Genomic DNA, 17,478 nt, shown 5'->3' with positions numbered 1-17,478 from the left:
AATCCTAAATGTAAACCACCAAAAAAAATTAAACTTCTGCCTGCCTCTTACCTTATTCAGTGAGTTATATTCATCTATGTTTCTTCTATGTTTAACATCTAAATTAAAGAGAATTTTCTTTGGACTAACATTAAGTCAACTGTATTTTTAGCCAGCGAGTATCAATTTCCTGTGATTCTCATCTTTTCTCTTTACAAACTGTATATCACTGTGGTGGCAATTTTCCTTGCTGGCATCTGACAGTATTTTGCACATTCTTTGGGTTATGAACTAGGAGTACAGCAGCCGTGTGACTTTCCACACTCTACTTTGTAGGTCTGATTTATAAAGAGAGCAAATATATGGAAATAGTGTGTTGTATTACAATATGCAAATATGTTTTCCAGAGAACATGCACCGTGACTAGACCTTTACTGTGCTGTGCAAAGAGAACATAACAATGCCCTGAACTTGTTGATTTGAGTGTAATGGCTATCCTAATTGCTCCAATTTCATTTATTCAGGAAAATAGAGCATCATGCTAGTCTTTTTTTCCTTCATTACTCTAATTTACACGTTAACTTTTATTACCGAGTGAAATATCTTAACCCATATTGTAGAACCTGATTAACTGAACGGTAAAAAACTTAAAGGAGCAAAAAACACTTTTGCTGAACACATCTCACCACAGCTAGAAGCTAGTAATTGCAATTAAAGACTGTTTAAGAATAAATGTCAAAATCTGTCTGAAGGACTGGTTTTCAACTAAGATTTTTAATCCACTGTAATGACTTCTATTTTCATAAAGATATTTTTAGTAATACAATTTATAATAACATGTCCAAATTCCTAAGAGCATTTTATCATAGCCTAGTAGTAATGATTGCAGACTGTTCTTTAATAGATCTTGCTATTTAATGGTTTTGTCATTAAGGTTCTCCTTGGAATAATTTATCATTAACTTAATTATTTATCATTCTTATCTAAAAGGAGCTCACGGAACTCCAAAGGTTTCAGCATTCTGAAAATTACAGCAATCTATAAAAATCAAAAATAGTCCGTCCAATTTTAAATTTAAAATTCCGTAAAATATATGTGTGTATTTATATATAAACATCCTGTCGTTATAAGCAAAGTGCAAACCAGAAGCATTCGTATGGAATGGAAGTTGAGATATTTGTGTTTAGTTGTGGTCCGTTTGTGACCAGTGCATTTTTAGAAATTTTTCAGTAAACCAGCAACATTAAAAATAGAATAGAACTGTAAAAAGCTATAAAAATGCTTTTTAGCACTATGAGACATACAGTGCTTTCCAAGCCAAATGTTCACACTTGGGATCCTGGCTTCGGCCCACTGTCGAGACCAGGTATAAACTGTAAGTTTCTAGCTAAACTTCTCTCAGGCCCTTGTGAGAGGATTTGAACCTCCACCTTCATGTATAATCGATTATCTTCCTCTAAAAGGAAGTAGTTATAAATGGTACGTGATATAATATGCCGATACATGTAGACTGCACTGATTCTGAACACTTAAATCTTTTTTTTTTTAATATTTTATTTTTAATAGTAATGGGAATACACATATTGGTCAGAAGAGCAATGATAAAACTGTTACCATGAACTTGCCAGTTAAGCATAGTCAAAGGGCATAGCAAATATAACGGCACCGAAGGCTCGCATACACTTGTACAGCTCCAGCTCTTGGGTTCCCTAAAGCTTTTCATTCGTAATAGCTCACTTCAGGGCTGCCACAATTCTGCCTCGGTAAGGTTGTCATTGCAGAAATGCTGTTCACGCACAGTGCTCTGATTCCTAAGAGCTGTGGTAGTTATAACTAACCATGAGTAACCTACAACAGGTCTTTACTATGGTCCTTTATTACCACAATAAAAATCTGCTGTGTTTGGAACAGAAAATGGTGGGAAGAGTTTAATACAGGCTGCTTTTAGAGCTGCTGAGAGCTCAGCTTTTCTGTGAAAGAAAACGACTTTTGCAGGACGTATTCTATGCAGGATTGGATCCATAACACTTTGTTTAGCAGAACTGGGGGGAGAAGGTGACCATCAGTGTTTGGGTTCAAGTAACATCCCGCACCTATTCACTTTTCTTCAGTAGCAAATCTAGAAATCAAGTCTGAATTGGAGAAAATGTGAATAAAAAAAGGCTAGGAAAGTCCTCCAGAGTCCTCCCTATAAATATTTCTGCAGGCTCTGCTGTTTCACAGAGCTAAATGCGAACCAGTAACCTCATTGTCACTTACAAGAGGTCATTCTTTCTAGTAACTCCTTTCTATATAGGCTTGCTCTTGTAAAATGAGTTATTTCCTGGTAATAACAAGGTGAGACTAAGTGGAGGAGATAGCTGTACTATAGAAGAGAAACAGGGATGACTTTTCAGATATTTTTTCTGGGTTTTGTGTGTGTGCACCTGTGTGTTTATTGGCATGTCCCCTAGCCACGACCTGTGGCTTTGGGCCAAGCTCTCAGGTTATATGTGAGTAGCTATGAGACTACTTTAGTCATACCATTTTTCTCATGTCAGTGGAAGAGAGACAAATTTCAAAAATTGTGTTGTAAGTGTGATTATCTAGGCAAGGTCACAAGTATATTGACAAAAAATACAGATTTCAGAAGGGAATGTTAACAAATCCTTTAAGCATTGCAATGTTTAAGTAAGTCGGTACTAATTTGGATATTGCTTTGGGTACATTGTTTTGAGTCTAATATTAAAGAAATTTCAATAATACAGTTACTCAAGTTGAATGATAATTCATTGTGAAATGCTAAGTGATAGGAATTTCTTAATTTCTTCCTAGTGAACAAGCTAAAACATCAGTTGCAGATAGGAAGGGCAAAAAGACTGCTGAACTTATAGAGCCAAATTTATTCTCTTATTTAAACTAGTACAATTTTGCTGATTTTAGTGGTGTAATCAGGAAGAAAGATTGGTTAAATTTTAGAAAAATGTGAATTTGCATGAATTTTGCTTTCTCTTCTGAATGTATGTATCTGGCTGTTTTGATAGATATTTTTCCTATTGTATGTTCACGCACATGAGAAAAATGTGTTCAGGAGCACATAAATGTGTAAAACTAGCTTTAGTGTAAACATCATTACATACTCCTTTATATTATTCAGTTTTAAAACCTCTTCAATCATTCAGGATAATAGGATAGTGTGAACATTAATGAATAAAAAAATCCCATAAAATTTTAATTTTTGTTTTCATGTATAACCATTTCATGGCTAATTCATATTCAAATAATCAAGAAGATCTAGAAATGTCTCTAAATAGCTTTTAGTGAAAGACACGTATAAAATCCTTTCAGTGTTATGATGTTCTTTTTTTATGGCTATGGTTTATGGTAACTTGAAGTATTCAGCTCTATCCAGGGTCTGTTTGGATAAATCAAGTAAACAATATTTTATCCTCAGTGCAGATCTTAAATATGTTATGTATGTTGATATAGCATAGTCTGTCTTTCTACTCAACAGTGAGGGCTTGAACTAAGGATCCAGACTGAAATTATTCCATGACTGCTAGTCTCCAGCTAACAGAGAATGCAAAGTTTTCTGTCTCCAAGGTCATGAAAAATATTCTTTCCATTTGTCTATAATGGTCACTTTGAAATGTTATGAGATTTATTATAATTTTTTTTCACTGATAGTTGTTAGGAATAAAATCAGATTTATCTCACAAGGTGCTCTGAGAGAAGTGGAACTACAAAATCCTTTAGGGAAGGAGAGATTATACGTTTGGTCTTTGTCCATTGGTTCATCATCGTGTCTTCCTGTAAAATACCTGCCTCCTCCTATTCCTTGTCCTGTCTCCCTGCCCTGTTTTCCATCAATGCTTTCACTACCTGGAAAAAAAAAAAAAAAAAAGATAATAATAATAATAATGTGTCTGTTCAGGAGCAAAATGCACATGGAATGGCTATCCAGTGAACCAGGATGTATAAAATAGGAGTTTTGCTTGTCTTTCTCTGAGGGTATTAATTTGGGCCTTTGCAAAATCACATGCTGAAATCTGTGTAGCACTTGTTATGCCCTAACTATTTTTGAAACACCAGTTCTACTTGCAAACTTGATTTAAAATTTACGATGACCTCACAGATTATCTAAAGGGAGACAGTGTTCACTTATGCCTTATTTTGTTGAGAAACCTAGCTTAAAAATAACAAAAATAACCCAGCTTCTGCAGCATCATTTCAGTCCAACAGAATTAATGAGAAACTCTTTACAAAAACTGCTTATGTTCAGAAAGAGCAGGCTGTAATACACCTTTCCAGCTAATAGAAGACTTCCTTCACATGTAAAGTTAAATGGGAAGCTTACAAAATTCAATTATGGAATTTTTTCTTAGGTTGGCTGGCAGCTGAAGAACCTAGTAAATGCATTGCGGGAAGACCCAAATGGAGTGATTTTAACCTTGAAAAAACGTCCTCAGAATACTCTGGTTTCTGCTCCTGCCCTTCTGAAAAACGTGAGGTGGAAGCCTCTTGCGCTTCAGGTAAGAAGGCTGTTGCAACTCTGGTGTCATGGCAAATTCTTTCCACTAATCAAAGGAAATCTCTAGAATTGTTCCTTCCAATGGAATGAACAGGAACCTCTTCTAAAAGCCCTATTTCCTTTGAAATACAGTGCTAAGTTTGTATGGCAATAATATGTGCCAATACAGTTGTTTTCCTCTGTTTTTCCCTGAAGTTGGGAACCACAGGAATTCACAGAAGAAAAGAACATCCATGAATAATATTGCTGGGAAAGTAAGCAGCCAAAGATTCAATGGTTTTCTTTGGCTAGCATAGGCAACGTTGCCTCTCTTTCTTTCCATTATTTCACAACCTATTACAACTACTTGTTTTCATCAAGAGTAGTAGTCCTTTTGAACTTCAGAAAAAGGCTGCTTCTATCCTACATTCCTCCTCAATTTGTTTTTGGTAGCAATGCTAATAAACCCTCTGATATTTCTGCATAAACATACCTTGAAAACCTGTTGACATTAAAAAAAGAAAAAAAAAGTGAACATCACAGCTGGTTCTTCCTACAACATCAACATATGTTGTAGAAACAACAGTAAAACAGACTGACCTTAAACATGCATAGTCACTAACTTAAAAGCTTGCCTTCAGTAATGACATTTTATCTTTAATACTCTATAATATTCTGTAATAAGTGTATGCACTTTCGTAACATGGAAGCTTTGTTGTTTTGCTTGGTTTGCAAGATATATGGATGTGTTTCTGAATACTTTCTAAATGAATGAAACAAACCAAACCCTACAACCCTAGCAGACAAATTTTCTTACTGCCTGCCACTTCCTGAATCTTTCATTCCTCAAAGTGCCTGCACATCCTACACAGCTGCTTCACTTAAGCCCTTTGTGCAATCTGTGCAGCTCAGGAGTGCTGACACTTTGTTTCACTGCCATCTTTCCTTTCTCTGTGCTGCCTCTTATGGGTGATCTACTTGTGAACTTCATATGAAGTCTCCAGAGATAGCAAAATGGAAATTGCATTTGCAACAGGGCTTCCGTAGAGATCCTCTCCTTTTATTACTACATTAAAGAATTTAAATTCACAAGAATCACAAATTCAGGAAGCTTTATCAGTATGAAACCAGTATCTGTTGTATACATGACTTGGTATTTTCCACAAAACTTGTCATCCTTTGTCATGGTAGACAGATAAATGAAAGTGCACCAAGCTATTTTGTGGAATTATCAACAATTTCTATTTTCGTGATGTGTCCTTTCCTGATGGCCCAGAACTCAAGAGCCTCTGAGGAACAAAGTGTGCTTTAAGTGTGATTCTCACTAGGATGTTTCTTCTATGCCAAAAAACAGTAGTAAGGGATTTCAATAAACATATAAATCACCTCAGGAAATAAAAAGAACACTGCCAATATTATTTCTTAACATTAGATATTGTAATAAGTTGTAAACTAACTTCAGGGTTTTGGCATCTTGTGGTCTTCTTTAGTCTTCATGCCACAGAAGTGAGCTCAAGTGATAGGACCTAGAAAAAAAATCCAAATGCAGTTCTCGGTTTTATCAGTTTCTTACCTGGATCTGGTATTATTTATTATTGTCATTAATGGCTTGGAACTAGCATGATTAGATTTCAAGATGATACCAAAGCTTGTGTTTCCTGGACAGCTGACCTAACAGCTTGATGCTGCTGAAAAACAGTGATCTCACTTCCCTTGCCCTGTTCTTGGCTGCCAAATGTCCTTGCCTTTGTCTGACTTTGGCATTGTTTAGACTCTCCAGATCAGTTTAATTCATTGAATTGGTAGGGAGGCTTCTGGGTTTGTTTGTTTGTTTTTCTGGAGCTTTCTATCACTAATGGATTAAATTGGCAGTCAGAGCATCAGAGGCTGACAGACTCTCAAAAATAAGTGGAATACACTCCGCGTAGACAGAAAGTTTTTTACTTTAGACAAAAGTAACCAGCTGCATGAATGTAGGATATGGAATGACTGGCTAAGTAACAATCTGTCAAAAAAGTCTGAGTTAAAGTAGATCAAAAACTGAAAATAATTCAGCAAATGTCAGACTGTCACAAAAAAGGGTAACGTAACACACCATGAAATAGAACACTTGTAAAGCAATTTTTCCATCCTGATGTAGGATTGGTAAGGTTTAAACAGCAAACCTCTGACCAGTTTTTGACTACAAGCTTTCTTCTCTTACTGCCAGTTGTCTAATTTTTCTGTATTTTCCTTGTAACTTTACTGCTTAAGATGTAAGAAAAGAAATATAGATATATCGTATCAAGATGAAACAAACCTAAATCTTTTAGAAAAACAGAGAGAAATATTTGCTTTCCTTTTCTTCCCTCCCATGACATACTGTAGAAAGCAGGACCCTACAGGAATCAGGCTGTTAGCTACGTTACCTAGTAAGTGACAGTCCTTTTTCTGAAGTCACAGATGTTGCATAGTCATTGACGGGAGATGTATAAAGTTCTTCTTTAGAATAATTAGAAATAGAAGAATTTTAGAATATATTTATTTAGAAGAAATCATGCAAACACTTTTGTACATAGCTACATGAAGTATTGTATGTGTACTATTTACAAATATGATGAATTCTTTCACAAAATGCTAAAATGTAACTTTTTTCTCATACAAAACCATTACATAGTTTGGGAAGGAATACAGGCAGTAGGATTTCAGAACTTGAAATTCAGAGGCCTGAAATATTTGTTAGCTCAGGCTGGTATTCAGCAGGAAGTTTTAAAAATAAGTTATGTTTTTTATTATTGCCTAAGGTTCTTGTAAGTGTTATTAATGATTTTTTCCACAATATTTATGTTAAAAAGCATACCAAGTAGTTAATTTATGAATTATTAGTGATACAGAATCTGTGAATGTAATTTTTGGTCTAATCGTAGTATTTCTGTGCTGTATATAGTTTGCCTTGATGGTTAAGTAACAGCAGACTATTAAAATAGGCTGAAGTTCTGTTACAGTTATCTTTCAGTGAGACATGTCAGTCATACCATTTTCTCATTTTGTCTCTAGCTGGCATTATGTGATAATAGAAATCTATTTTCATTTTTAAACTCAATCATGATTGTCTTCCCACTCAACACTTCTTTTATCTGCAATGGCGAATAGTACTCTTGTGTTTTGTTTTTTTAAAACTAAGCACACCAGCAACTTCATTCAATGAAAGTTCATTTATTGTATTTTTTATTTCTAGAAATATTTAATGAGAATATTTCTGTTACAAGTACTTGACCTGGAACATTAAACTTTTTATTATTTTGCTTGAACTATAGAATCTGCCGTTTGGTGACATGACTAGCAAAACTTGTCAACAGTGACAGTTTTCTAATAATTCTTACATAACAGAAAATGCATGTTATGCCCTGAAACTTTTTAAGTAACTTCAGAATAATTCTACTCAAGTAGCTCATTTCAGATTTAGAAATCTATATACATTTGGAGAGATGTTACTTTATACAATATAAATATTTATAAATTCTATAACATTATGAGAACAGATGCTTGTAGAGCAAAAGAAGGAAAATAACAAATCTGTTTAGATGAACTTGGAAATTAGGGTGCTGCCCATGTACTTTCATGTCTCAGTGGGAAACGTCTTGGGCAAGGAAACTCTTGAAACACTTCACACAAAGAAAATGTGGCAAATAAAGTTGTGTTTTGTTCTCTTAAATCTATTCTTTTAGAGGAAATGATGAACAGTGAATCCCTTTGCTTCTTAGTGCCACTCACGATTTTTCTGTCATATTCATATATGTTTCATTGTATTCTCTTGCTCTGAGGACAAAAAATATTTACACATTAAAAAAGGTGTATATTTCAAGTTTCAAAAGTTTATAATCCAGAAGACTTGAACACACTGTAAATGTACCAGTTCTTTTACAGCACAGCTGTAGCAATTTGCCAGTATGTGAGAAATACTCACGTATTGTGAGTAATAATATTGACGTTTCTGTTTCTTAGTTGTAAGTAGAGGTATTTTTATTGTTGAACATTCAGCCTTTCTGAATAGCAGCTTGTCCAATAGGCAATTAGCTGTCTGTATCACTAGCGTGAATGAATCTGTTCTGACAAAAATGCCACACTGTAGGAATTCATAGGGTGATACGCAGTTACAAAGCCCCATTTTCCCTTACCGCAGGCAATCCATGTAGAAGAGTGACGCCTGTGTATTTTCTGTGAATTCACCCATCAGGGGAATTCTGGGGATTGAGTTTATTCCTTCAAAGGAGAAAGCAGAGACTCAGTACCCCATCCTTAATCTTCATATCCCCTCAAAAGGTAAGGGATGTCCATGTTCAAGCCTATTGTTGCTGTATTAATGGGCTTTAGCAGCTTCCTGTATCTTGTCCTGCTGTTTTTTGCAGGATGCACTGGGGCCATATGTTTGTTGTTTTGAACAGCACTTTTAAATAGATACACTGTTTAGTTATCCCCAATATTTGCAAAACACCCTCAGGATCATAGCAATATATTTTGTTTCCAAAACAGTTTTATTTTTTTTCCATTTGGCAAACAATTGTTTATTTATGATGAGGGTTGAATTTACCATTTATGTTTCAATTTTATTCTAGTATTGAAGCATTGCTTAATTATTTTCAAGTTTTTCAAGCTTGCTAGCCAAAATTAGGGGAAACAGATAGTATTCAGAATGTTAAAAGTAACTAAAAAGATAAAGAAGAGTGGAAAGGAAAGATCTAATTTTCTGGGAATTATTCACAAGAGACTTGGTATAGGTACTTTCTCTCTGAAATTGAGTTTCTGCTTGTCTGTTGGTGACGGTGATAATTTATGTTTTGACCCATGGGAAACTGGGTATCCAACTGCAGGTAAGTTGGGGATTTACTAGAGTATGTTCTGTTTAGTCTTTTTACTATTACTGCCACTAGAAAATTGTTGAAATCGCCATTGTATACTAAATGCAGTAGTTAATACTGTGTATAATGTAGTAGGCCTTAGTTTCCAGACCAGGTATGAGAAAGCCAGTCATGTATGATGCTTGTCATTGGCAGTGACTTTTTATCTATTTGTACTGATGAAAGAAACCCAAAACACTTGATTAGAGTAAGAGAGGCTTAACAGTAAAGCAGGGAAGACTATAATTTGGACCCCTATGCAGACTGATATTCTCAAGGAAAAATATCCTTTGCTGCTATTTAAAATCGCTTGTACTTGTTGAACCACATAAAAGTATTCTCAACGTTTATCTCTAGAAGACAGAAAGCCTTGCATTTCAAAAAAGATTACAATTGGTCTTCGTAGTCTTCATCCAAAACTGGCTAATCCAAAAAGAGGTCATGATTTGTAAAATGGTGCATGTTGATCTAAGTGTTGCTTGTAGCACAGAAAACGTTAATTTGTTCTTCATGTGCTTGGGTTTTGTTTGTTTTACAGCCTGTAATTCCAACCAGTCCAACAAGCAGTTCTACAACACCAACAAGTACAATGGGCATGTCCTCCAAAATGGAGAACTCAGCACTCCAAGATGTTTACATTCTTTCTCCTATGTCAGGACTTTATGGCCCCAGGTATTTACTTCCTAATGAATGTGAGGTTTTGAAAAAAAAAAAAAAAAAGAAAATTTACATTTTAATTTCACTAGACCAATAAAAGTGAACAAAATAAAAACAACCGAACCTATATATTTAGTAAAATTAAGAGTTAGAATTGCATTAAGCAATGTATCATTGTTTTGAGACATTTTTTACCTTTGATTTAGCTAGATACAGGTTGAGCAAAACCTGGTTTGGGTCCTAAACTAGAAAACCACTTAAAGAAATCTTTACTCATTTACTTTGACTTACTCTTTTGTGACCACTTGTAGCCTATTCTCAGGCATGCATTTTTGCAACGGAAATCCTTGCCATCTCATGTTACACCAATTACTTATGCTCCCTTTCAAATACTAGAAAACTCCTGAATAGCTATGTTTATCTTGCAGTTAAAATGAAATCTAATGATGATTTCATTAATTTATATTTGTTGAAATTGAAACACTTTTATGAAAGTTCTCATATATAGCAATTCAATTACATGACTTTTTTCATTTGTAGTGCTTAGGTTAGATTATTGGTACACTTTTGTTTTTTCATAAAATGCTTAATTTCCCCATGATCTTCTGGCTTACAATTTTTAGGGATGAAATTGGAATAATGTCTTGTGATGACATCAGCAAATTTGGGAAATCTGGATTGAAAGGCTCTGAGTCTCCAAGTTATTTTCTGGAACATGAAAGTGGTAAATACTACACCTTAATTGAAGGTGAAGGCCATCCTTTGGGCTCTGAGTATGAGAGAAGCAGAGCTACAGGAGTGCGGAGAAGAGAAAAAACACCCACTCATGGTAGGCTTGGTTTAACATCTTTTGATTGACTGGATTTAGAAATTGTACTGTGAATGCTACAGTGCCCCCAAATATCTGTCATTTTTTGTTAGATCATGATCTGTTGGCTCTGAATATCAGACAAAAGTTTATGTGAAGGAATAATTAATATAAATACAATCTAATGTTCAGGATCAGGATTATAGAAGTTATAAATAAATTTATTGTGCAGTTTTTACTTAAAATTTGGAATTATATTTGAGTTCACAGTACTTGGATAGATAGCATCTTGATTTACCAGCTTTTATTCTGAAGCTCTTGGAGATTATTCTGGTTGCAACAGTCTAGGCTGTTATGCTTTAATGTAGGGCCTGAAAAGACATGGGGTATTAAAGTATCTATAAGATATAAGGTCTACCAAATTCAGCACTGTGTTAAACAGACATACCAGTGTATTCTCCATGTATTTGAGTGGTGTTATTTTTGAGGCAGTAAGTTATTTTTGTAAAGTTTACAGAATTTTAAGATAAAAGATTTATTATAAAACTGTAATAACGTGTGATTTTGGTGGTGCAAATGGCATTTCTGTGCCTCAGAGAAAGGCATAACGGCTCCTTTTGGTCATAATGTTCTCTAAGACTAGGTTCCGTCTTTTGATCAATTTATATGTTGTCATCAGTAAGCACTTCATTCACCTACTCTGAAGCTAAGGGGTTTTTCCTTTCTCTTGTTTTGTTATAGGTATATATATATATATATATATATATATTTATTTATTTATTATTTATATATATTTATTATTTATATATATATATATATTTGGTCCTTGATAGCTTGAAAAGGGAAAATATTTCACAAGCTCAGAGTAGTAAAGAAAGTAGTAAAGAAAAATGTGTCTGTGAAGAACACAGGTAATGAAAACATGCTGCAGTTCAACAGAGATAACACCAGAGGCAGTTAATAGTGGAAGATTCAGTAACAGCTGAAATGGAACAGCTGGGGAGGGGATTTTTAAGCACTCTGGACACTGATTCTGTTGGTCTGTCTTAAAACTGGTTTAGGCTGGTGCAGGATTTGATACCATGATGTTATGAAATGTGGGTTCCCTGCTCTTTCAATTGTTACCACTTAGAGACTCTGTGGCTTTTTCTTCCTGTTCTCAGACTGAGGTGTTCTTTCCACCATAAATGTTAGAAGAGAGTGCAACTGAGGGCCACAGGTGCAAGAACAGATTTTAAGTTAAGATGTACAAGTATGTTGTTCCACTGTCAATAAATCTGTTTGCTGAGGTTTTCTTATTACTTTCATATGTATTTTGAATGTATTACATACATACATCTATGGCACAGTTTACTTAATCTATCTGGGTTAAGCTCTAAACTGCATTACCTTTTGGCTAAGATCAACATACGACTGATACTTACATCATTTCACCTGCTGTTCTGGGAGTTGAGAGGGTAGATTCCAGTCTAAGAATGTGGCAGCTGCAGTGATTATTCACTGTAGAGTTCCCTAGCAAATGACATCCAGTTTCCTAAGTGTTGCAGTGTTCTTTTCATTCTAATAGTTTGAAAGCAGTCCTGGCTTGTGCGTGGCCAGGGTCATGTTTATATACATGATCACGTTTATATATATGGTTATACTTCTTCAGAATAGGGAAATTTTAACAGATTTTTGTTACAAGTAAAATATTTTTAGTAACTTGTACAGCCATATACTTGATGCTTGAAAGAGCTGTAACCAGGTTAACACCAAAGAGTAGGACTCCATCTTATGTACAGTAACATTGTCTTTATCTCCTTGATATGCAACATAGTTTTAGAATAAAATTAGAACAAAAGAGAAATATTAACAGTGATGGAAATTAGAGCCAGATGGATGTATTTGGCTTGCTTAAAACCATGCTGCATAATGATTTCAAATTTAAGACATTGGGCTCTGTAACTAATCCCAATAATATGCAAGTGTCTTGTGTTTATGATGGAGAGTTCTGTGTGATTTTCCCTAGGTGACATTGAAAATCTAGAAGGAATTTGATTTACAAATCTGAGAAATACACTTTAGTTGCTTTTAAAACAATAGTTAAACCAGATTTATTTATTTTTTTAACTACAGATTACATTGATCTGATAATTAACAGATTTCCAAATCCAAATTCTGTTCTACTATATTGTACATTTTTACTTTTTGACTTTAAAATGTACATTTGAATCATGAAAGTGACTGTATGTCTCTGGAAATACATGATTTCTGGTGGGTCTAAGAAACACGCATCTGATGCTGGAGCCGGATAGCCATGGGCTAAGTAGGAAAAATAAGAGTTCTGAAGTCTTTCATGGTTGAACAGATGCTTTCATTATTGCTAGGACTCACACAAACTGCAGCTCAAAAATTCCTGCCAGGGATTTGCCAGAATTAAAGTGATTATTACAAACCAGTTTCTGTTGCAGCTGGTGGTAAGTGGAAGAATATTCAGGAAAATGAGACCCTCAGTACTGATAATATATGCAAAATCTATGGAGGCAAATAAGCCCATTTTTTCCAAACATTTGTCAAAATTAAGTCATTATTTATCATGGCTGCAGTGCATTTTGTTTTTTTCCAAGGCTTATCATCTCATATTAGTCTTGAGTCCAACATGCTCTGGTATTTAGAATTCTTGTGGCAATGCATATCAAATCTCCTCTGTTTGTGTTACAGGCAAAAACATCATAAATCAGTACTTTTTCTTTCAATTTCTGCTATTATACACAATGATTTTCCAGTTCTCTGATTAATATTCAAGCTGCACTGTTAAAAACAGTCTATGTATAGGCTACAGGTATTTGGGAAAGAATTTGCAATTAAAAATAATATGTAAAATCACTTTTTTTCTTTGTTCAACTTCTGTTTCCCATCCAAAATTCCTATCTTTAATGTTGATCATGCTGCGGCATCTCAGATTTATGTGTAACAAATCTCATCAGGGTTTCAGACTTTCCTCCTCTTGAACAAAAATACTGCTAATCTTTTTTGTTGATCTCCATTTGTTATGTGCATTTCTAGTTTCATATTGTTTTGTTGTTGCTTTTTTTTAAAAATTTAAAATCTTTACTTGTCTCTTATTCTTTTTTGTATTACTGAGTCTTACTTTTGTTTGATTTGTTGTTTTTTAATTATTTTTTTGCTTGTCCATATTGTTCTTCTAAAACCAGTTTTTAGATTAAGAGTCGAGTAATAAATTTGTAGTTAAAGGTTGTATCGACTTTTAGGCACATAAGGAAACTACATATATATCCATACACTTAGTTATGTGCTAAATTTTGTGGCAGTAGTGAAAGTATAATATGGGAAAATCTCAGTACTCTAGGTATATGCTATCCCCTCAATTTTCAGAAAATCGTTTTATCCAAAAACATACTTGTCTTATATGACTGTTTGTTCTTAAATCCTTCTGTTATTTTAGTAACTGAAAATGTTTTTTTGGGGAGATAGATGAATTAAAACCCGTATTAACTCAGGAATAACCCACAGAAAATACTTAGTCATGCTAAGCAACCTGAAGAAATTGACAGTGAGAAAGAAACAGTTGTTGACATTTAAATTCTATAATTATCTCAGAAACAAATCAGTGGCAAGCTACTTGAGGAATCAAGCAATTTATTATTATTATTATTTTAAAGAAGCACTATACATTTAGTCAGCTGGCTTATGGAAAAAGGAATCTTTGGCTTTATGGTTCAAAAAGACCTTAACCCGTAATTGAGAGGTTGTGTGTCTTTGTTTTGTGATACTAATGCACACAGACAAGGACAAAGTGCTTATGCTTTATAGTCGGTTTTGCAGTGTTCCAAGTTTAATGGCCTGCTCTCACTGTTCTGCTGATACAATAGTAGGGAATGAATAATGCACAAGAATATCTCACAACTGCAGTGCCATAGAATCACATTAATTAAAACCCTAATGACCGAATCTTTATTTTGTTGTTGTTGTTGTTGTTAGCAAACTGTACTCCATCTTTTGTTTTTAAGGCAATCGATAACCTTCCTTGAAACTGTAAGATCTCCTTGTTACTCACCATGTGCTTTTCCAGACCAGATAGGTTCTACTGGTTAGCTAATAGATATGTAATGTAGCTGTAGTAATCATCTTTCTAGTTTTACTAAAGCATATTAGTCACTTTAAAAAAAGATTATTTCTTTATTCCAAAACACCTATTTAATAAGCGAGCAAGTTTTGGTTGTTTTTTTTTTGTTTTTTTTTTTTTTTCAGAAAATAGTTAAAAACTCCTTTATATTTACAAAAAATTTCACTGAAGCCAGTGGTACTTTCCTTCAGGTTGGTATAATGAAGAGGAGAATCTGGCATATGTGATATTCAATTAATTCTGAATGCGGCTGCTTTCGTAATGTATAGGTGCTAATAAAGAGGATTGCTTTGAAGGGTTATGTCATGCCACTAATTTACGTGCATTACTTACTCTACAGTCTTTTATTTTTAATCTTCAAAAATTTTATTTGTTCTTCTTGAATTGTTTCCAGGTGATTTAAGACCTGTTTCTATGCCTACTGACTACAGTTGGATAGGGGAGTCAAAAGAACAAAACATGTACAAGAGGGGAAGCCGAGGTGAGTTTTTTTTTTTTTCCTCTGCTGTTCTCCAAGATTTCTCTTTCTTTGTCACTTAAGAACCATGAAAATATCATCATAGGGACCAAATCAAGTTTTCTTGACTGTCACAAAAAATATAAAAGGGTCTTTTTAGTATCTGGGTTGTTTGTATTTCTGAAAATTAGAGTTTGTATCAGTAGCAGTGTTTCACTTTGATTCTAGTATGGAGACAGATAAACACCAAAGGGAAAAAAAAAAAAGACTAAAAGATTTAGATATATGCTAATAGCAACAGTTCTTGATCCTTGCAGTTCTGTAAAGCAATAAATGATGTTATAAGTACAAGGTATCAATCAAACTTTTTTTTACATAGAATGATATTATTTCAGTCCTAAGCTTTTTGCAACTGTAAAGTTAATTTCAGAAAGAGCTTGAAATATTAACACAGGATATTTTCTAATTAACGATACTTGGTTATCTTTGAATTTAACTGTCTTCTTCTAGAAAGGTTCAAAGAATTTCATTTTTAAAGCAGCTTTGATTTGAACACTTTTAATTATATTGTGGAATCCACCTTTGAAACTTCAAAATCCAAGATAACCATTTTGCTGATTAAAAGCTAATTTTTAGTTAAAACTTCTTCTGTAAATTTTGCTTAGATTAAAGAAGTTGCCTTTACAAATGGCATTGTTGTGGCTGACAGCTGAACATAAATCATGAACAATGCATTGAAAAAGTCCATTCAAATTTTAACACCATGGAAAAGGAAACACATATTTATGCAAGTTATCTGTAGGAGCAAGTAACCTGTAGGAGATGAAAAGCATAGGATATCTAGAAAGATTAAGAAGGTATGAGAATTAGTTTATTAAAAAAAATAATAATAATAAATTGAAGTAAATGTTAAACTATTAGAAGTACAGTCTCCATCTGATGTTACCAGGAGATTGATGCTTCATTCTGCTTTGTGGCTGAATAACTGGGATATATATGAGAACACAGCAGTGGAAACATTGCAAAAGGTTTGTGGAGTTTGTCCAGCACAGGAGACACTTGCTTTTAAATGCAAAACTTTAATTGGAAATGGCACATAAAGTTCTGTAAAGATGCATTGACTCAGGAAATAGGTACATAAAGATTAGAATTGTGTATGCTTATAAATTAATAAAAAGGATATGCGACATGCATATGATGCGTCCTGGTAAACATTCCCAATAATCATGCTGTGTGTTTTAAAGATTGCAAAGCATGTAAAAGTACTGTCTTTTTATTAAAAAAGAGTTGAGGATGGCATACATAATTCTGTTATAACTCCACTTGCTATATGTGTAAATATCTCTAACTGAATGGGACATTAAACACGCTGTAAATCGTTTTGTGTGTTTAAGTACTGTTGAAGATTTTAATGATAATGGTAAGTTAGATGTTACCTCTGTCTGTGAGTACCAGCCCACATGTACGTTCTAAATTTGGGTGATTAAATACCACATGCAATAAAGACCGGAAGTTTTGTTTGCCTTTTTTTTTTTTTAACCAAATTTAAATGTAAATGGCTCCCCTGTAAACTGTTCCATAATCCTGAATTCACAGTGTTGTTTAGCAACTGTATCACTGAGATGAGAGAATGATTTAAAATCTGAGGAAGTATGCACCAACTGGTCTGTTGGGCAGATTTAGATTTGAATTCCTAGACTCCAAGGTTCTGTTAACAAATTAAAAATAATTTTGTTTTCAAGGTTCATTTCAATGTCTCATTTCTATCTGTTTTTTTTTGGAAAAAAAAAAAAAGTATTATACATTTGCATTTCCTATTATTGTGGTCTTTTATAGTGTTGGTGGACCACTATATGTTTAATAAGAATTGTTTTTCATGGCAGTCAGTACTTTATATATGTAAAACTGAAAAATCAGCTATGCTGTATTTCCCTTGTGTTCAAGCACACTTCAGATAACATCCAGTCAAAGCAAGCTGTCTGTTTCAAACATCATAGCACATAGTTATCATAAACTTACATAAGATTAAAGTAAACTTGTAATAAAAGAAAACGAGGTTTTCTTTTTAGCTGGTAGTAAGCACTA

The 17,478-nt window shown here is 34.0% G+C and overlaps 1 protein-coding gene across 4 annotated transcripts in view; it reads left to right on the top strand.

Annotated features, from left to right (window-relative positions):
• The window catches only part of LOC310880990 (connector enhancer of kinase suppressor of ras 2-like), a 186,830-nt gene that overhangs the window by 110,919 nt on the left and 58,433 nt on the right, over positions 1-17,478 (top strand). For all 4 annotated transcript variants that reach the window (XM_083797611.1, XM_083797608.1, XM_083797609.1 and 1 more), the window contains exons 9-12: positions 4,344-4,490; positions 9,884-10,017; positions 10,626-10,831; positions 15,331-15,417. In XM_083797611.1, coding sequence (XP_083653737.1) covers positions 4,344-4,490; positions 9,884-10,017; positions 10,626-10,831; positions 15,331-15,417 — 574 coding nt within the window. The remainder of the gene's footprint in view (positions 1-4,343; positions 4,491-9,883; positions 10,018-10,625; positions 10,832-15,330; positions 15,418-17,478) is intronic.

This window comes from Anser anser, assembly GCF_964211835.1.
Source record: "Anser anser genome assembly, chromosome: 13".
In the NCBI taxonomy this organism is placed as follows: Eukaryota; Metazoa; Chordata; class Aves; order Anseriformes; family Anatidae; genus Anser; species Anser anser.
The sequence above is the reverse complement of the archived record's forward strand: the minus strand, read 5'-3'. Positions and strand labels throughout refer to the sequence as shown.